Genomic DNA, 19,899 nt, shown 5'->3' with positions numbered 1-19,899 from the left:
CGCTGATTTTGGGGGGCACCTGGGTAGCTCCGTCGGTTAAGCGTCTGACTTCAGCTCAGGTCATGATCTTGTGGTTTGCGAGTTCGAGTCGCGCATCAGGCTCTCTACTGTCTGCATGAAGCCCGCTTCGGATCCTGCGTCTCCCTCCCTCTCCCCCTCCCCCACATTTGTGCGTGCACGTGCTCGCTCTATCTCTGAAATAAACATTAAGAAAAATAATAACTGCTTATCTTTAGCAGAAGTTCTAGATGCTCTTTGTGGCCGTGGCGGGTGCTACTTCGTGGCAAGCAGATCCTGTATTTTTGGGAGCCGCTGCTGTGTGGTTTTGTGACCCAGGGGACACAGCGCAGAGCTGGGCCCTGTGTCGAGTGGGGGGTGGGGAGACCTGGCCAGCAGGGAGGGTGGAGGAGGGCCCGGCACGTGCAGAATTTGCTTACTGTGAGGTGAGCCTTGACTGCAGCTTACTAACCTTCAGGGGGAGGGCAGGGCGGGTGGACACTGTTCTGGTTCCTGGACGCGTGGCTGTCACTTGGACTGCTCCCCGACCAAGACTGGAGGAGAGGACACGGCACTTGCCTGTGTTTTCTTTAAGGGGTAAGGTCCCTGCGACTGGACGCTCTGTGCCCCACGTGGAGTTGGACTGGTGGCCAGGCTTGAAACCCCACTCGATAAGGCTTCTTGTAGTGTTGTTGTTTGAGAGAGAGAGAGAGGGAGAGAGAAAGGAATGGGGCTCACCCGACTTGGGGCTTGAGTTTACGAACCATGAGATCGTGACCTGAACTGAGATCAGATGCTTTACTGAGCCACCCAGGCGCCCTCGATGAAGCTTCTTTCCAAAGGTCCCTTGGATCCCATCTTCAAAAGGCCTGTGGAGCGCTCAGACCCTCGAAGGGGGTCATCTGGGTCTCCAGAGGTTTCCCTGGAGCTTTCTCCCTGCTTCCCTCGAGATGTCACTGTGACTTTGTGGGCGTTTCTCTTGACAGGCACCTGTTCCTTGGCCTGTGGTATTTGTGTAAAACTAAGTATTACCGAAAACGTTTTAGTATCTGTCTCCTCTCAGTAACTGAAATAAGAAGGCACATCTTTTCCCAAGTAAGCACCTAAATAAAAGTTTATACCAACTATGAATGTTCTGGAAATAGGTTTAGTGTAGACAGACAGTTGATGCCTGGTTTCTCTCTCTGCATTTTCCCCCCCTACTTATTCTTGAACTGTCTTCAGAGAAACAAAATTTAACGGACTGCCAGGTTGGGCCCTTTTAATAAGGGGCTCAGGTTTCTAAGAATGTTCTTCTCTCAGAGCCCATTTTGTCAGAGGCCAGATTGTTTCTCCAGGGCTCAGGAGAGAAGTTTGCACGGCAGACTTTCAGAAGCCGGGGCTGCCCATCTTGACTCAGAGGTCTTAGCAGGAGGCAGAAGCGGCGAGGTCAGGAGGTGTGCATTTGGGTCGAGGAGGAAGATGCTGGAATTGTTGCCTGGCGTCCACACTCGACTCAGGATTCTAAGGAATGGCCTGGTTTTCTTGTTGAAGGAGGCTGCTTGGTAGAGAAGTTAGTTGAGAGCAAGAGCTTGTTAACAGTAACCCGGAAAGCAGTTCCTGCTTGAGACTCACTAGAAACAGCATTCCTTTGCTGTGCAGTGAGACTGCTCTGTGGCCCCGAGGGATTCTTACACCTGTTCGTTTACTTAAAAAAGAGAGAGAGAGAGAGAGAAACTGCCTATTGTGGGGCTCGAACTTACAACCTTGGGATCAAGAGTCACATATTCTACCCGCTGAGCCAGCCACGCACCCGTTTCTTTTCACGAGTAGTACCTTAAATACTCTGTTGTTTCCCTCCACCCTCTTCTCAGATTCCACATGGCTCCTGAGGTCATGTGGGGCCACTAGCCTGTGCAAGGATTGTTTTTGAATGTTAACCGCAGTGGGACCTGCCGGGGCCCGGTGTCGCGCGCGTGTGTGTGTGTGTGTGCGCGCGCGCGCGTGTGCGTGTGGCACCTCGGTCTGGTGGAGAATGGGGTGGGTCTTGCCCAGTGGACTTCTTGCCAGTTTTCTTTCCGGGAAGTCGGGAGGGGAAGCCGACAGGGTGTCCCATCCTGGGATCTCTAAAGGATCCTCCATACAGGATAGCAGTCCAACGTGCGTCACAGGTGGCCGTCACCTGGTGTGCCCCACGCTCCCCAGACCCGGTTCGCCAGACGAACGGCCATGAAACCGCAGAGCTGCAGGGAGACCTAACGGATGGCCAGTTGCTTGGGCTGGACCCCCTCGTGCGTCCTTGGGAGCATCCGGCCGGGGCCTCCCCGCATCTGCCTTTCAAGTTTTGATGAAGAGCCTTGGTCTGTCCTTTGCGCTTTCTTGGCCAATCTTGAACAATGGTGAGACGTTTGATACTCACAGGAAGTCAACAGGCTTATAACATCCCTCTGAGAGGCTTCCTTTTGCAGTTTGTTGTCATGAACATGAACCAAAACGATGAAGACTGTACTTAATTATAACATACTACTCATCTCTTCCCCCATCTGTAACCACCCTCTAAGCGTAAAATACCAAATATACAAATAAAAGCAAAAACTGTTTCACGATGGCGGGCTCTTTGGTATGCAGTTTGGGGACCAGAGAGAATTGTTTCCTGTACCTGTTCTTTTGTTCACTGTCGGAGACAAGGTAAACGTTAATAAAATTATTCATTATTACTGGCCTCGAAGCTTCTCTTTTTGAACGGGATTGGGAGGGAGGGAAGTCAGAGCAGCTTTTCAGGTAGCCTAGAGATTCTGTAAATAGCACCAAGGTGCCTTGGAATCTGTAGGGTCTTTCTCATGCATTATATTCTTGAAACAAAGAGTGTGCTCAATAGATATTTTTTTATTTTAATGTTTATTTTTGAGAGACACAGAGTGTGAGTGGGGGAGGGTCAGAGAGAGAGGAAGACACAGAATTGGAAGCAGGCTCCAGGCTCTGAGCTGTCAACCCAACACGGGGCTTGAACTCAAACATCATGACCTGAGCTGAAGGCGTCCGCTTAACCAACTGAGCCACCCCGGCGCCCCTAGATATTTTTTCAAGGTATTCTATCAAAATATAAACAAAATGAAAAGACACATTAAAGACTAAAACAAACGATGAGGGGTGTGTAAAGAATTCCTGCAGGGGCACCTGGGTGGCTCAGTTGAAGCATCAGACACTCGGTTTCAGATCAGGTCATGATCTCACGGTTTGTATGTTCGAGCCCTGTGTCAGACTCTAATGCCGGTATGGGGCCTGCTTGGGATTCTCTCTGCCCCTCTCCAGCATGCTTCCTCTCTTTCTCCGTCAGTAAGTAAATAAAAAATTTTTAAATATGTATATATATATACATGTAAAGAATTCCGGCAAATTGTCCAGAGAAAAACCCCACAGAGAAGGAAGGTGTTAACAGGTATTTCGTGAAAGAGGAAGTAAGGCCAAAAAACGATGCTCAGCCCCACTAGCAATCCTGGCATTCCTTGTAAATCAAGACCGCGAAGAAAGAAAGAACCGTCGTGCACCCCATTCAAGTGGCGCACGTCATGAACTGACAAGCCAGTTGCCTAGAGGGTTTGTGGTCTCTCGTGTTACAGATGAGCATGTAAGCGGGTGGTCACTTTGGGAATGAACTTGAATATCGAATTAACCTTCCCCTCCCAGGTATGTACCCCAGACAGATCACACGGCAGCAGAAGCTGCATTCAGATAATGGAATGAACCGTAGGCGCGTGTTGATGGATCACAACGATGTGATAGACGGGACCTAGGCCCGGGTGTGGACAGACTGCAATGGCCCTTTTGTTAGATTCAGAGCCCCTCAGAAATACCTGTAGATGGCAAAACAAGCAGTCGCTTAGGTTGGGGGAGGTTGAAGAATGAGAGGTGCCTTTGGGGAGTGAGTTCACAGCCAAGAGTAGGTGTCAGAAGGCTGGGGAGGAGGAGTGGAAGGGAGGCTCTTTTGCACCTTAGGCTTGGGGGTGGCAGACCCCCTGGCTCCAGGGGTTTCTAGAACGTGCACACTTCTCAAGGTGCTTTTTCTGTAGATAATCCACAGCTTCCCATCAGCCTTTAGTAACTCTGTGACCCCAGGGGCACTTGGGTGGCTCAGTTGGTCATGATCTTGCAGTTTGAGAGTTTGAGCACCGCATCAGGCTCTGCACTGGTGGTTCGAAGTCTGCTTGGGATTCTCTCTCTCTCTCTCTCTCTCTCTCTCTCTCTCTCTCTCTCTCCCCCTCCTTCCCTCCCTCCCTCCCTCCTCCCTCCCTCTCCCCTTTCCCTGCTTGTGCTCTCCCCCTTACAAAATAAACTTTAAAAAAGAAAAAAAAATGGGCTCAGAGAGGGTCTGAGCTAGGTCCCACCGCAGATTGACCTTAACACCTTACCAGTGGTTGGAGGTCACTTCTGCCATTGCTAAGGCCTGAGACAGAAGCCAGGCATGTAGGACGATAGCTCCTTCCCATTGGATGTGTGAGGTTCTGTCCATCTCTGCCAGCTGGAGACCCCTGGGTAGGGGCACAGTCCCGGGATCGATGGACACCAACACCAGCTTGTCCCAGTTGTCTGAGTGGGGCTCGGCAGGTGGTCCCAGCATGGAGGGCCGCTGGCACACAGCCACCAGCCTCCCTGCACTTTTGGGTGGTGAGAAGACAACAGGCTGGAGATTTGGGATCTGGGCTCAAATCCAGCATAGCTTCCATGGGCTTCCAGCCTTCTCTGCCTGTGTAAGGAAAGTGACATCAAAGGGGCCAGTTACCATGGGAACCAAATGAAGCATGGCCCAGTGGGGAATAGAGTATGGCAGCGCCCGCACAGGCACGGGCCTGGGAGTCAGACGGACTTGGCTTTAGTCCCGGTGCCACCGTGCACTGGGATGGGGGACAAGCTCCTGGCGTGGAGGCCCCAGGGATCTCCCACATCAAGGCTTGGCCGCTGCACTACCTATCTTCTCCACAAGGTGGCAGCCGCGGGCAGCCCTGGCCCCGGCCTGGACGGGACGGGCCGAAAGAGAAACCAAGTCTCTGGCCAAAAGGGGCCCACGGGACCAGAGGGCCTGGGCTCTGAAATTCCAGACTAATGGAGGCTTGGGACCCTGGTGGGTTTCCCTGGGGTCTCCTGCGAGTGGGGTGCCACTACCAGTTCCATGGCCTTAGGCAAGTCAACGCCCAGTAACAGAAGGACCCAAGCAACCTGTGCATTTGTGGGTCCCCCAGGAGCCAGTGTGGAGTCCCTGAAGTGGACGGGGTATAGGCATGGGGGCAGCAGCCGCGGGAGGGGTCTCTGGGTCTCTGGGAATCAGGGCGGGGGTGGGGGGCCGTGAGCCGTGGCTCCTGGATCATCTCCGCCCTTGTGTCCTCCGGCTCACCTCCCTGTCCTGCTGCTTCTGACGCCTATGGCGGGCGGGCTGCAGCGCTGTTCTGTCTGCCCCAGCGCGCACCTGCCGTGCGTCCCTCTGTCCCACGTTCCACGGGAGCGTGCACAGTGTGCGCGCGTGAGAGCGTGTCTCATTCCCTGGGACTCGCGCTCCCTGGGTGCCTCTCTCTCGTTCTCCCTCCCTCTGTGCGTCTCTGAGAGTCTGCGGGTCTCTGTGTCTGTCGGTCAATCTCAAGCTCAGGCTCTGCCTGTCTCTGGAGGAGAAAGGACACTCTGTACATGTGTATGCATGTGTGTGTCTGTTTCTCATCCTTTCCCTGCCTGTGTGCCTTTTTCTGTGTGCTGCTCCCTCTTGAAGTGTGTGTGTGTGTGTGTGTGTGTGTGTGTGTGCGTGTGTGTGTGTCTCTCCATCTCTTCCTACTTTCTGGTTGCCTGTGTGTGTGTGCGTGTGTGTGTGTGCACCCCACTTCCTTCTTTCTCCCAGTCCCTCTGTGTATGTCTCTTCCTCTCTGTGTGACTTGGGTTTACATGTGTGTATTTAGTGCGTGTGTGTGTGTGTGTGTGTGTGTGTGTGTGCTCTCCGCGCCTGCTTGCGTCCGTCTCTCTCTCTCTCTCCCCTTGTCCCTCGGCGTCTCTCCCTGTCTCTGCGAGTGTCTCTGTGTCTCCGTCTGTTAACAGCAGAGCCTGTCCGGCAGAGCAGCGGATGTGTGAGGGATGATTCAGGGGCTGACAGGAAGCCCGCTGCCTTGCCTGCTGCCCGCCAGAGTCTGTGGCGTTGGCGTCAGCTCGGGCAGGTGTGTGGGCTCAGGATGAAGTGGCCGCAGTGAGGAGCCCCCAGCTGTCAGGTAAGTCTTGCCCAGGAGTGCCTGGAGCCTGGCCCAGGGCCAGGGGTCCGGAGGCTGGCTCCCACTGAACTCCCCACGGGGGCAGGAATGGCGCCACTGGCCCAGCGGGAGTGCTGGGGGGTCCCGCCGGGTGGGGTGGGGAGATGCCCAGCCGCTGGGCCCTGGTCCTGCCCTGGCGCCCCTGGCTGGGAAGTGCTCCCTCCGGGACCCTGTGGCACCCAGGGGCAGCCTGTTTCTGTCCGCCTTCCCACCCTCGCCTTCCCCAGCCCAGCCTACGAGGGCCTGGGAAGCCCCTGTGGGTCCTATCGCTTCCAGAGACCGGTGAGGGGCCAGGCCCACGAGCCCTGGTTTCTTCGTCCGTAAAATGGGACTGTAACATCCCTGCCACCGGGCTATGGGAGGACGGGTGGGACTCCAAAGGCAAGCGTGCCCAGGGCCTGCCTCAGGCCAGATGGAAGCAGCCCTCCCACCGCCCCCACCCAGCCCCCAGCCTGGCGCTCCAGCTCTCTGCGAGGCCGTAGGCCCTGGGGACCTGCTTGTGCCCGGCTCTGTCACCATCCGCCCCCCCCCCCCCCGGCCTTGACCTTGGCCGTCACCATTCCCCACCTCTGCCACGGAACAAGGGCTGCCCAGGCCCCCACACTGGCCTCCTGAGCATTACGAGCCTCCGTTAGAGGTCCCTGGGTCGGCCTTATCTGAAGGCCAAGATTGCATGGGAAAGGGAACAGGCACCAGAGCAGAGCCCAACGGATAAAGCCTTCCCAGGGCCCAGATCCGAATCTCTCGCTCCACTCCTGCCCCCTAGTCTGCCCTGCCGCCCTGGTAGGCCTCAGTTTCCCCATCTACGGCTGGAGGTAGGGCTGGGAGATGGGGCGGGAGGCTGGGACACAGGCTTGGCCTGCCCGGCCCTGAGGGCTTTCCCACCGAGGGCTGTTGCAAACCTTGTTCATCTGAAAACTGCGCACTTCCCTTTGTGCTATTTTGGCCCGCGGCACCTCGGCCTGTGGCCACAGGCCGCCTCGCCTCCCCACCCCACCCAGCCCTGCCTGCCCCTTGGGGCCCTCCTGGGGCCCCTGGGCCTGCCTCTCCTGGGGGCTCAGCCTCCTCCCCCAACCCTCATCCTGCGCCCACCAGCTCGTGGGGCCTGGGTGGGAAAGCCCGGCCGGAGGGCGGATCTGCTCAGTCCGGGGGCCTCTCTTTGAAAAAATATTTCATGCTTCTTAAAAATAGAATTGTAAGAAAGGGGTACAGGAGCGTGGCCTTTGGAGCCAGCCCTGCCTGAGCTGGGGTCCTGGTTCTGCTGACGGGCTCGCTGGGGGAACTCGGACAGAGTGCCTGCCTCTCTGGGCCTCCCTCTCCTCCTTTGGATGAAGGGAGCTGGCATCTCCCAAGTGACACTTGGCGCGGCTGTGACAACTGAGGGGCCGGGCCGGATCCCAGCCCGCCCCGGGGTCCCGGCACGATGGGCCCCCATGGGGCGGTGGAGGGGGGCTCAGGCCGGTGTGTCCGGGGGACCAGGCAGGACGGTTCTGGTAGGGTTACCCCGCACTATTCACTGCAACACCCCCCGCCCCCAAAAGGCTGTGGCTGCCCCTTCCCGTTCCATGGGGACCCTGATGGTGGCGAGTCGTGGTTGTCATCCAGCTGTGTCCCCCAAACTCCCACACTAGCACCTCCGAGCACCATCTCGATGCTGGGCCTCATGTGACACACCTGAGGGATGTGTCATTATTTCCCCTGTTGTAGAAGGGCCGCCGAAGGCCAGTGAGGCTGGGATTCCACAGCAGAGTCAGACACACGCTGTGTTCTCGGGCTCCCCCCCCTTCCCTCAGCCAGTGCCGGGGGACGGGGGTGGGCCAGGATGCCCCCCCACCCCGGCCCCGACCGTGCTGCTTGTCCCCGGACAGCCGGGTCCAGGAAGCAAGAGGGCGCCCTGGTGGCCAGGATGCCCTGCGGTCGAGGGTCCCCCTTCCCCGGGACGGCCACAGAGGTCAGCAGGCCAGGTCCTGGGCCTCCGTCGCCAGGCCGCAAGAGCACGAGTGAGTTCTCTAAACCAGCCGGCCAGAAATAAGACCCTTAGCACACTTCTCTTCCGGAAGCCCGGCCCGTGAGCCAGACTGTTTATCATCTGCCGAAAGTGCTTTGAGGAAGGCACTGCGTCGATCCCCATTTTGTAGATGAGAAAACCGAGGCCAGGAGACAAACAGGCACAAGCTGGAGTCCTCCCTCCAGGACCAGGTGCTCCCAACCCCACACAGCCTGAAGTGCCCTGGGGCGGGCGGCCCAAGGTGGGGGGGGGGGGGGGCGGGGAGGAGGTTGTGCAGGCCGGGAGGGCAGCGCCCCGGCTCTGAGAGGGCGGGGCTCAACACGGACAACGTCGCGGGGTGGCGGGGGCCGCCCCGTCCTGAGATTTGGCGACGCTCGTGCTCCCACTGACTCACTCGGTGTTTGGGGAAGGAGGGGTGGCTTCTCCGTGACGGCCCCGACGGAGGCTCCGTGTGGCGTGGAGGTTCCCGGTCATTTTTGCCACAAGGGTGGAGGCAGCCCGGAGAGGCGAAAGGGACCGCCGGCCGCCGCGGTGTAGGCCTCGGGGAGCCCAGGGCAGGAGCCGGGCGGTACGAGGCTCCGCTTCTCCCCCGGCCTCGCCTTCCCCGGCTGTAAAGTGGGGAGAAGCCCTCCCCCCGGGTGGCCGAGGCAGGGGGAAAACAGGCGTGCACAGGATGCGTAGGGAGCCGGTGTGGGCTCCGCGTGCCCGCCCTGGGGCAGGGCCCCCTCGGAGACGCCCTGTCGCCCCCTCAGCCGCGTCCCCCGGCCACTGCCAGGAGACCGTCTCCACGCTCGCGATGATTCTTCCCGGAAACCCCCTCAGCAGGGCACTCCCCGGGCCCCGGTGTGTGGCCGCCCGTGGCTTCGCCAAGGACTGGCAGTCCCGGCGTGGCTCCGCGGCTGGGACCAGCCACTGACCAAGCGGTGGCCCGAGGCCAGGCGGGATTCAGAGTCTCCTCACCCTGCAGAGTCCGCCTTCCAGCCCGCGACGCTCCCGGCACCTCCCGCCGCCAGCTGCAGCGGGAGCCCGCCAGGCCTCTCTGCCCCCCCCCCCCCCCCGCACCCTTCTTCCCCTTATGCCCTCAGGACCCCCCTGGTGCTTAAGGAGAGGAGATCCCACTCCTGATAGGGGCCGAGAAACGCCCTAGGCTGGGTGGCGGCTGCCGGGGGGCTCCGGTGCCGAAGGGGCTGAAGGGGCCGTGGACCGAGCTCAGGAAGCAAAGCTGGGTTTACAGGAGGCGACAGGGTAGAGCCAGACTTAGGGCCCCGAGGCTGGAGTTTGAGTCCTGACTTTTTACTTTGCAGCTGGGATCTCCAGCCTCAGTTTCTCCTTTCTTCCTTCTCTTCCTTCCTCCCTCCCTCCCTCCCTCCCTCCCTCCCTCCCTCCCTTCCTCCCTCCTCCCTCCTCCCTCCCTCCCTTCCTCCCTCCCTCCCTTCCCTCCCTCCCTCCTCCCTTCCTCCCTCCCTCCCTTCCTCCCTCCCTCCCTTCCTCCTCCCTCCCTTCCTCCCTTCCTCCCTTCCTTCCTCTTCCTTCCTTCCTCTTTCTTTTCTTTCTTTCTCTCTCTCTCTCTTTCTTTCTTTATGTTTATGCATTTTGAGAGAGAGAGAGACAGAGCATGAGTGGGGAAGAGGCAGAGAGAGAGGGAGACACACAGAATTCGAAGCAGACTCCAATCTCCCAGCTGTCAGCACAGGGCCCGACGTCTGGCTCGAACTCGCCAGCCGTGAGATCATGACCTGAGCCAAAGTCAGATGCTCAACCGACTGAGTCACCCAGGCGCCCCTCTGGCCTCAGTTTTTATATTTGTGAAATGTTGGGAGGGCAGTTGTGTGGACTAAGCAAAGGGCACATGGTGCTGTCTGGTCCCCAGAACCTTCCAGCACTTAACCAAGTGTCGGTGATGGCCCTGGGGCCAGGACTGCGGGTTTGGGGTCAGATGAGGGAGCAAGGTGGTCCCAGGGCTGATTCCAGCCTGACCCGTTGCTAGGGCAGGGAGGGGAGCCGGTGCTCCCAGGGCCTGGGCTCAGCCGTGGGGCTGTCGGGACAGGGGGTCTGGAAATCCGAGGGTGTGGGGCTGGGCAGGACCCTGGAGGGGCGGTCAGGGGATGATCCACGTTGCAGCCCTGCAGGACGAGTGGCTAGGAGCGGACATGAACGTGGACGCCGAGCTGCTGTGGCCGGGGGCGGCCCTGCTGCTGCTTCTGGGGACGGTGGCCAGCCTGTGCGTGCGCTGCTCCCGCCCAGGTAACAGCGCGGCGGGGGACAAGGGCGTACCCAGACCTGGCCGCGCTGGGTGGACCGAAAGACAGGCTTCGACGAGGCGGGGATGAAACCCTAAACCAGCCTGAAGACCATGAGTCTGGGTCACTGTGGGGCTTTGGTTGTGCTGGGTCAAGGGGTCTGGGGCAGGGGAATGCTCTGGAAAAAGGGTGGAGATGTGCTGTGCTGCCTGCAGCGTGGACCTTCATGCTCTGCTCTCCCAGAGAGCAGACACCGTATCAGTGACAGGTGGCCCGCGGCGATTGGCCGGCCGTGTCCCATGTCCCATCTGGGGCCTGCCCAGGGCACAGGGGAGACAAGATGGGGGGATCTCAGAGCTCAGTGCCCGCCCCGGCATTGGAACGCTTGATGGTCTGGTCTTGTTCTTGCAGTGGTGAAGAAGTCTGAGAAGATCTACGAGCAGAGGAGCCTGTAAGTGCTTAGGTGTCCCCAGCCCAGTGACTTGGGGTGCCCTGGCTGTGGGCCTCCACAGGGGCAGCCCCTTGGGTGTCCCCGCCCCCCTTCCCTCACCCCTTCCCGCCTCCTTCCTCCAATGGGTCCCGAGCAGTCCAGCCTTGGGAGGAGGGACAGCCTGCCTGCCCAGAGGTCCTCCCCTTGCCCCCAGCCCAGGGGAGGCCGCTGTGCTGGTGCTGGGGGCGGACACAAGAGTCCTGCCCTCCTAGGCCACGCGGGGAACCGAGACCGGGCACAGAGCAAAGCGGGGTACAGGTCTCCCCTGGAAGAAAGGCTCACAGAGCTCAGAGCTCCAGGAGGATGTGGGCGTGTCCTGGGGGAATCAGGAGGCCTGCGGGGGGGTGGGGGGGGGAGGATCTGAAGAAAGAAAGAAGGCGAAAGGGAACATTCCAGAGAGAGAACAGTGCGGGCCGTTGCCCACCGAGGACCGGGGTGGACACAGTCTTCTGGGGCTGAGGTGGCAGGTACAGGCCTCTCTTGAGAGACGTGAGCTGGGCGAGGGGGCGGAGGCTGTGGCCTTTGTCCTGAGGGCCCGGGGGAGCCACAGAGGAGCCTGAAGCTGGGAGCTAGGGGGAGAGGTGAAACGGGGTCGTTGACCCCAGGCCGGATGGCACTTCGGGGACAGGCGAGCGCTGGGAGGGTCAGAGGTGCCGGTCGCTGCAGACCGGGGTGTGGCCCAAGGACAGCCCGGGTCAGGAGGGCAGGGGCCCCTGGTGTCCTTACACCGAGCAGGAAAGTGACAGACGGCGGGCCTGGGCTGAGACCCGGGAGAGACCCCCTGCGCTGAGACCCGCGTGCACACCTGTGCACGGGCCGGCGTGCCCACTCACACCCACACGCCCCCCGCATTCTTGCTCATGCGTGTGTTTCTCACACACGCGGCACCATGTGCCCGCCCGGGGAAGGAACTCACCTACGACTGCGCACACACGCTTTCTCGTTTCCTTTTGCAACTGAAAAACCACAATGAAGTTTGAAAATAGAGTGTCCCCATCCACACCCAGCCCTGGGCCCAGGACTAGACTTTTCCCGGCTTTTTTGAGCACTTGTTCCCCTGCATCTCCAGCCCACAGTCTCCACAGGGGGTGAGGGTGGGGTGGGGGACCTGGGCCCCGCTGGTGCCTCCCACACCGCTGCCCCAAGGCAGGCCTCCTCCGTATCTCCTGTCTCCCTTCCTCTCTCAGTGCCTGCCCACTCGGGGCCCCTGACTGAGTTAGAGCCAGAAGTGAAACTTTGTCGTGGTGGGAAGTGGAAACTGGGCCTGGACAGGAGGAGAACCCACTTCACTTGGGGTCCATCCTGCCAGCCTACGTGAAGTGACCGCTGTGTGTTCCAGGCCCAGCTCCCGTGGGAAGCCACGCCTGACTCTCTCCTGTGGAGTTAGGACAGCCCTCCTAAATCAGGTCACCCTGACCCCTCAGCCTTCCAGGAGCTCCTGGAAGCCTGGGCCAGATACCCATTCTGGTCCAGAGGAGGAGCCCCAAAGGCTTTAATGTTTAGCCAACCTGCCCTCCCACCCTTAGTGGTGGCTTCTGCTCTCCAGGGAGCTTCATGGTCCAAAATGGCAGCCAGAGCTCCAGCCCTCATCTCTGTGTTCCAGGCAGTAGTAAGAATGAAGGACCAGGATAAAAAGGGTGCACCCCTGTTGGCAGTGCCTCCTTTAAAGGCGTTTTCCTGGAGGTCCCAACAACCTTGGCTTGCGTCTCATTGACTAGGGCTTAATCACAGGGCCATGCTTAGGCACGAGAGAGACTGGGAAATACAGTCTTTTAGATGGGCCTCCATAAAAATCAGAGACCCGTTTCAAAGAAAGAAGACACGGGGGTGATGGCTGGACACCTCGCTGTGTCTGGCTTTGAAGTTACCTCACCAGGTATTTAGGAGCAAATGGTGGGTTGGAACATCTCAAAAGGGGCTGAAGTTACCGTCGGTTGAGATCTCTGAAGAGCCACCTGACCCTCACCGGAGAATCTCGGGGCCACCTCCCCAGCCCCGCCCACAGACCCTCCTGACCATCTCCGGGGTTCCTGGGGAGGCCGTGGAGACAGCTGGCTCCAGCCTGGGGCCGTGCGAGAAGGGTGGACACCCGGCGGGCAGGGTTGGGGAGCAGTCCGGACAATGGGGCATCAGGGAGCCCTGCATCACTCTCACCCTGGTCTGTCCCTCCCCTCTCCGTTCCTCGCCCCTGTCTGTCCATCTCTCCTGTCTCTCTGTCCCTTGGGCTGTGGGAGGCCATGCGCTGGCTCAGCACAGCTCCGTGTGTTTCCAGGGAAGAGAATGCACAGAACTTTGCGGTGGCCCGGACCTATTCCTGTGAGTCCCCAAACTGAAGGGTCCAGGGACTGGGCTCAGGGCTGGGGGTGTCCATATCTGTCCCCATCGTTCTGAGGTGGTGGCCAGGCCTGATCTGGTGGAGTGAGGGGCCTGTAGGTGGCAGGCTGGTCTGGGGGTCCAGCCAACACCCCCTTGTCCTTCGCAGTGGTCAGGCAGGCCTGGCCAGGGCCCTTGCTGGACACAGCCTCTGACGTGGCACCAACAAGGTAGGCATAAGCCCCCGACCCCAGGCCCAGAGGGGTCACAACCCCATAGGAGGTGATGGGAAGGAGGGTCCTGCGGTCCCCACCTGGCTGAGCTCTGGCCAAGACCTCGCTCCCTCCCTGAACCTCAGAGCCCCCGAACTGGATTCTGAGGGCTCCACGAGGGGGCCGTGGGGCTGTGGTTCACAAACCCCAAGGCCTCCTCCCCACCCAGCCCTCCTCAGCCCCTCCCCCCCTTTCCTCCAGGAAGGACAAGCTTCTGCGGTTCTCCCCCAGCGTCGAGGGTGAGTGGCCCTTAGACGCAGGGTGGGGGCAGGGGTGAGGGGGGACTGAGACATGGGGGGGAGGAGGGACTGAGACACAGGGGTGGGGGCAGGGGTGAAGGGGGGACTGAGACACGTGGGCAGTGGGGGGGTCCCCTGAGGTGCTGGGCCAGGAGGCCTGGGGGGAGGGGACAGAGAGCAGGTGCAAAGCTACGAAGGTAGGAAACACCTGGGTCTGGAAGGCCCTTCCTTGGGGGTGGGAGTGGGGCCGAGACACGAGGAAGCCACGAGCCCGCCTTTCTTCCAGATTCTGCGTCCTCTAGGTACCTGGAGAACTTCAGCAAAGGTGGGTGGCATCCGGGGAAGTGGGGGCTGCGGTGGGGCCCACAGCCCGGGGCTCAGGCCTAATTCTCGCCTCTTCCTGCAGGAAGCAGACGAGGATCTGACGGAGCCTTCATGTGAGTGGTCTTCTGCGGGCCCTGGCCCCTCATCCCCGCCCCCACCCACCCCCGCTTTGAGCTTCCCCCTTTAGGAAGACTTCCTGCCCCGGAACCCACTGGCCCAGGCAGGCTCTGCCCCTCAGGTGGTTATGGCTTTGTGGGGACAGGGACATGGCCCTGCTCTAGGGAGGGTTTGTCTGGGGGGACTCATCCCACATCGCCTAGAGACAAGTTCCAAGAACCCCAGGGAGGAAGGGCCCTCAGGGATGTCTCTTCATCTCACAGATGGGCAAACTGCTCCCCAGGGAAGAGGGGGACGAGTCGGGATGGCTGGAGCCAGGCTGGGTGGCTCAGGGACGGAGGGACCAGGGGAGAGCCTGGCCCAGCCCCCACGAGCCCCCGGGGGAACGATATATTGGAACAGCCCTGGCCTCACTGTCCCCCGTGATGCCCCCACCCCAACCACCCGCCTACCCAGCAACCGGCCTGTGTCTGTGTTTTCTTGCCAGAGACCCCATTGCCACGCACTATTACAACTGGGGGCAGTTCCAGAAGCCCTCGGAAGGTGAGGCGGAGGAGGGGGAGAAGGGGGAGGTGGGAAACTTCAGAAGCCACGTTCCCCGGGCCAGAGGTGGTGGGAAGGAAGAACGTGGAGGAGGAGGCTGGGCCTAGGTCTGGACGGGTGGCGGAGTTGGGGAGCTCGGGGGCCAGATCCCAGGAGCGCAGTAGGGAGGCAGAGAGGGGACAGGGTGGTGGGCCGCAGAGGTGAGGGAGCCAGAGGGGGAGCTGGGGGCAGAGGTAGCGGGGGAGGCTGAGCCCCCGTGTTGTGCGGGCCCCCCCCTCGGGACTGGGCAGCAACCGATGGGTACACGTGGGACCTCGGAGAAAGGCGCCGGGCAGGGAGGCCGGGCTGATGGACACTGAGCCCTGCGGGCTCTGAAGATGCCAGGATCTTAGGCCCTTAACACCTTTGGTTCACAGAAGAAGAAACTGAGGAGCGAGGGAGGGCAGTGCCTGCTGAGAGGTGCTCGGGTCTGGGGCTCGAGGCCAGTTCCTGCATCTTGGCTCCTGCCTGGGCCATGCTGGGGGGTGGGGTCCGTGGTGGGTAGAGAGGAGGGTCTTCTCCCCGCCCCCTGCACCCACCTCAGCTATTCTGAATAAGGGAGGGGCCCCCAGAGATGAGGGGGGCCCCATCTTTGACACAGATGGATGCAGGCGGTGGGCCAGCAGTTAGAGCTCAGCTTGCCCCTGACGGGGGCCACGGGGGGGGTGCCAGGCTCTGATAGGCCTGGGGTCGCCCCGCCCCGCCCAGAGGTACTGCTTCAGGACCAGCCTAGGCCCCGAGCCCGCCTCTCCGTGGCCTCCAGCAGCAATCCCTGCCCCTCACTGCCCGGTAGCAACGGGCCTCCCTCCCTCCCTCCCAACCAGCCAACTGCCTGATTGCAGCCTGAGCCCTACTCCCCGCTCCCCGGTGCATTTGGGGGGGACCTCAGAAGACAAGGAGCTCAGGGTGGCGGCTGCCGAAGCCAGGCCAGTGTCAGTGAAGAAGCTTGTCCAGGAGAATGTTCGGGAGCCCCCCGGGGGGGGGGGTGGGGGGGGTCGGTGCAGAGGCTGAGGGTTTGGCAGGACGGGTCACCTACAGAGGGAAGGCAGGACGGAGGGAGGGAGGGAGGGAGGGAGGAAGAGCCCGGCCTGCCGGGCAGGGCCGACCGGCACCCACAGCCCCGTCTCCTCTCCCCGGCAGACGATGATGATGCCAATTCGTACGAGAACGTGCTCATCTGCAAGCGGAAGGACACTGAGTCAGGTGAGGCTGCCAGTCCCGGGAGCTGGCAGGGAGGCCAGCCTCCTCGGCTGAGATCCGAGGCCCCCGTTGCTCAAAGGCACCACTTGCCTCGAAACCCGAAGGTTCACCTCAGCTCTCGTGCCTTTGGATAAAGCACTGCTCGAGGCCTGGAGGGGCCCCGGGGGTCCGGCCCCAGTGAGATGCACCGACAGGACCCCTTCCTCCCCCGAGGGGCCGGCCAGCTCGGGGCACAGGAGGAACCCAGGCGCCCCTGCCGGCCTGAGGCCTGGGCCAGCCCCTCTCTCGGTGTCTCCCTGCAGGGGACGAAGGATCTGAGGACTATCAGAACTCAGCTTCCATCCGGCAGTGGCGGGAGTCCAGGAGGGTGGTGGGTACGTGTCTGGAGGGCAGGGGCTCCGGAGGGGTCAGCTTCAGCAGGCTTGCGGGGGGGGGGGGCTGGCCTGGGAGGATCCGGTGGGCGGGGGTGGGCGAGGGCGGGAGAGTCGGGGTCTGACCCGGGAGGGTCAGGCCGGGAGGGCTCCCCTGCAGCCGGTGCAGCTGACTGTGCAGCGACGCCTCTGGCCCGTCGGTGGCCACAGACGCCTCGAACCCCGTCGGCAGCCCCCCCACGGGCCAATCTCCGGCGAACCGCAGGGATGAGACCGACACGCTGTTCAGGGTGGCATTTCCCGCAGGCTGTTTTGCAGCCTCTGGGGGTCTGGGCCCGAGCCTCTGGCTGGGGGGACGGGCGTGGGTGTGAACGTGCGAACCGTCTGCCCCCTGGTCCGCAGAGCAAGGCCCGAGGGAGGTGTCCCCGTCGCTGGCAGGAAGCCCGGACGAGGAGCCCGATTACGTGAACGAGAGCGTGGCAGCCACAGAAGCCTAGCGAGGGCCTGGAAGGTAGGTGCCCCTTCTCCCAGGGCGGTGGGCCTCACAGGCCTGAGAGGCCCCATCCCAAGGGGGAAAAAACAGGGCTGGGGGAGCCACGTGGGGGCCCCGGAGGGGGTCGAGGGGTGGCACCCATGGTGCTGAAATGGGGGGGGGGCTCTGTCGGGTGTTGGGACCGCTCCCCTAGGTGCTGGGCCCCCTGAGCAGCCCATGCCCACCCCGCCCCCGGCTCCCGTGGCAGGCCCGGCGAGGGGACAGCTCCACGGCAGGCACAAGGGCCTCAGGCTGTTGTGGGGGGGTCCGGCCGGGGGTGCTGGTGAGCTGTGGGGTGACGGGGTGGGCCCTGGGTGGTCTCCGCAATCCTGAGCGAGTGACTTCACCTTCCGGGACTATTGCCTCGCTGGCAAAACGGTGCAACTGGGACACGGCATGTGAGGGACACAGGGACAGGGGTGGGACCTGGAGACAGAGGAGGGTGCCCATGATGGTCGTGGCTGGGCCGTGCGAAGCACCCGCTTGGTCAGCCAGCGTGGGGCTGAATGTTCACACGTGCCCTCTCGTGGTGCCCCGAAGGCACAGAGAGCTCAGCCACTGCCCCTCCCCCAACCATACCTCCCAGCACCTGCCGCGGGCAAGTCGGCCTTAAGCGCCGCAGACACAGTCATAAAATCCACTCATGGGTGCCCTGCTGGCTCAGTCGGTGGAGCGTGCAACTCTTGATCTCAGGGTGGTGAGTTCGAGCACTACAGGGGGTGTAGAGATTACTTAAAATTTTTAAACTTTTTAAAAAATTTATTTATTCTTGGGGTGGGGGGGCATGAGCAGAGGAGAGGCAGAGAGAGTGGGAGAGAGAGAGAGTCCCAGTCTCCACACTGTCCCTGCAGAGCGTGACATGGGGCTCGAACTCACAAAGCATGAGATCATGATCTGAGCTGAGATTAAGAGTTGGACGCTTAACCGACTGAGCCACCCAGGTGCCCCTACTTAAAAATAAAACCTGAAGGGAAGAAAAAATCCACCCAAATCCCTGACCGTTCAGGACTTACACTCTGGTGGGAGAGATTTCACAGATGGCTGTAGGCTGAGAGAGGAAAGGAAGAGGCATGTTAGGGGGTGATAAGCCCTGCGGTCGTGGGACTGGGGCAGGCAGGGCAGCTGTGGGGGCTCCCTCCTCGCCCCGCTGGGGGAAAGATTTGCAGGGGGGCAGCGGTGCGCCCAGAGGGTCTGACGATGGGGAGGCGCGGCCAGCCACGCGGCCTGCACCTGGGTTTTCTGGGATGGGAGAGGGGGCGGCCTGGGAGACTGGAAAGAGGATCCCCGGATGCTGAGAAGAGAATGGAATTGAGGGCACAAGACAGGGAGTGGAGAACATTCGGGAAGTTCCACTGCAGAGTGGGGAGCGAGGGAGCAGAGAAGCAGAGACGTGGGGCGGGAGCCAGAACGCTGTGCAGGTTTCTGAGCTGAAACGATGCTGTGAGGTAGGTTAGGGTGGCAGAAACGACACAGTGGGTGCGGGCTTGGGGTCCAGCTGCGGCTGAATGGAACCTTTGCGTCCAGCATCCTGTCCGGCACAGGGGGCCGAACTCCACGGCCGGCGCCCACAGTGGCCTGGAGGCTGGAGTGACACGATCCCTGGACTCGAATTAGCGGAAGGGTTGTGCCAGGCGAGGCGGAAGCAGGGCTGAGTTAGAGCAGACGCTCTTGGCAGGTGCCTTCTGGGTGGGAGGGGAGAGGACGCGCCTCGAAGGTGAGTGCGGGTCACAGGGCAGAGGGCGTCCCTGTGCGGGTTAACCCCAGCCGGGCGGCATCGATAAGCACAGTCAGGATTTCCAAGGGAAGGAAGGCAGCTTGATGGGTGGGCTCAGCCTGCAGGGCAGGAAGGGGGCTGAACGCTGACCATCTCCACCCATCCTGACCCTGACCCTGACCCAGCCACCCCGGTGCCGAGGGAACAGAGTGCTGTCGAGGCAACCCTTTTCCTTGTAACAAACCTTTTCATCTTCGTTCAAGGAGCCGAGGGGACCACCAAGCTCAGAGGACTATTTACCGCCTCCCCAAAGGTCACTTCTCTGACTTGCTCAACCGCTAGACCCCCCCACGGTTGCTCCTGGGAGACGCGCTGACACGTCTGAGGACCATCCACCAGGCCGCAGGGGACCGGTGGGGAAAGGACAGTTACAGGTGGAACCACCCCCTACCCCCCCCCCCGCCCGGCTCCCACGGGAGCCCAGAGCCCCTGCCGCGATCGGATGTCAAGATTCAGGCCAAGTTGCATCCCTGTCCCCACGTCTAGAACATCGTGCATCACTGGTACTCCTGTGCTTTTTGCTTTGGATTCAGGTTCCAAAGTGCTGACCAATGCCGGCTGCTGGGCTCTTCCTCGTGGTCCATAAGCTTGTACAGTTAATTTATATAGGTGGAGCCGTATTTAATAATCCACATCTCCGGGCAGAGATCCGATCTGTCTCGCCTCCTAGAAGCATTACACGTAATTCCAGCAGAGTTAGGGGAGCCCCGGCGCTCCTTTCTTTGGGCCTCGGTTCACTTGGAAGAAGTCAGGCTGCAGGCAACTTCGCGCAGCCCGTGGGGACGTCTGCTGTGGACAGAGTGCGTCACGTTTCCGAAGGAGCGGAGCCGCGCAGCCGAGCTGATTGGGCAGAAACACAGCTGTCTCACGGGAAGGGCAGGGGCCCAAAGGGACCTTCTGAGTCAGAAAAGCCACAGCCAGGGAAACGAGATGCTTCCTTCAACTGAAACATCCCAATAGACCATTTTCATTTAAAAGTAGCAATTCTCATGTCTGCTTTCTCTGCTTCATGCAAAAACCTTCTAAGGGAATGAAAGTCTTGCTTCATGGAAAGGGGCCTTGCCCCACCCCAGGCCAAGGTCGGGGGATGGAGAGAGAGAGGGTGTGCTGGGGACAGGGACCTGGTCACAGGGTCAGTCCTCTTTCCATAAGTTAGTGCCACAGGTTGGGAAACGAGAAG

At 60.8% G+C, this 19,899-nt stretch overlaps 1 protein-coding gene across 4 annotated transcripts; it reads left to right on the top strand.

The window, feature by feature from the left end:
• Positions 1 to 5,957: 5,957 nt before the first annotated feature.
• Positions 5,958 to 19,699, top strand: LAT2 (linker for activation of T cells family member 2). Of its 4 annotated transcripts, none has more exons than XM_030301192.1 (13): positions 5,958 to 6,218; positions 10,387 to 10,509; positions 10,917 to 10,956; positions 13,247 to 13,311; positions 13,478 to 13,538; positions 13,782 to 13,819; positions 14,106 to 14,144; positions 14,226 to 14,256; positions 14,748 to 14,803; positions 15,983 to 16,045; positions 16,345 to 16,416; positions 16,816 to 16,924; positions 18,923 to 19,699. In XM_030301192.1, exons 2-12 carry the CDS (start codon positions 10,416 to 10,418, stop codon positions 16,908 to 16,910), a joined length of 654 nt encoding a protein of 217 aa, XP_030157052.1. In that variant the 5' UTR covers positions 5,958 to 6,218; positions 10,387 to 10,415; the 3' UTR covers positions 16,911 to 16,924; positions 18,923 to 19,699. The 4 variants fall into 4 exon arrangements, with proteins under 4 accessions (XP_030157052.1, XP_030157050.1, XP_030157049.1 ...); XM_030301190.1 differs by lacking the exons at positions 5,958 to 6,218; positions 18,923 to 19,699 and adding exons at positions 7,280 to 8,456; positions 18,470 to 18,912; XM_030301189.1 differs by lacking the exon at positions 5,958 to 6,218 and adding an exon at positions 7,295 to 8,456.
• Positions 19,700 to 19,899: the final 200 nt, after the last annotated feature.

The sequence above is a fragment of the Lynx canadensis genome, chromosome E3 (assembly GCF_007474595.2).
Source record: "Lynx canadensis isolate LIC74 chromosome E3, mLynCan4.pri.v2, whole genome shotgun sequence".
NCBI classification, from domain to species: Eukaryota; Metazoa; Chordata; class Mammalia; order Carnivora; family Felidae; genus Lynx; species Lynx canadensis.
The sequence above is the reverse complement of the archived record's forward strand: the minus strand, read 5'-3'. Positions and strand labels throughout refer to the sequence as shown.

What these genes read in the sequence shown, in the direction of transcription:
- LAT2 (XM_030301189.1), top strand. Translation starts at nt 8,396, where the DNA reads ATGAGAAAACCGAGGCCAGGAGACAAACAGGCACAAGCTGGAGTCCTC. An exon ending in CGTGCGCTGCTCCCGCCCAG is followed by an intron (nt 10,510 to 10,916) that starts GTAACAGCGCGG and finishes TTGTTCTTGCAG; the next exon opens with TGGTGAAGAAGTCTGAGAAG. An exon ending in GGATCTGACGGAGCCTTCAT is followed by an intron (nt 14,257 to 14,747) that starts GTGAGTGGTCTT and finishes TTTTCTTGCCAG; the next exon opens with AGACCCCATTGCCACGCACT.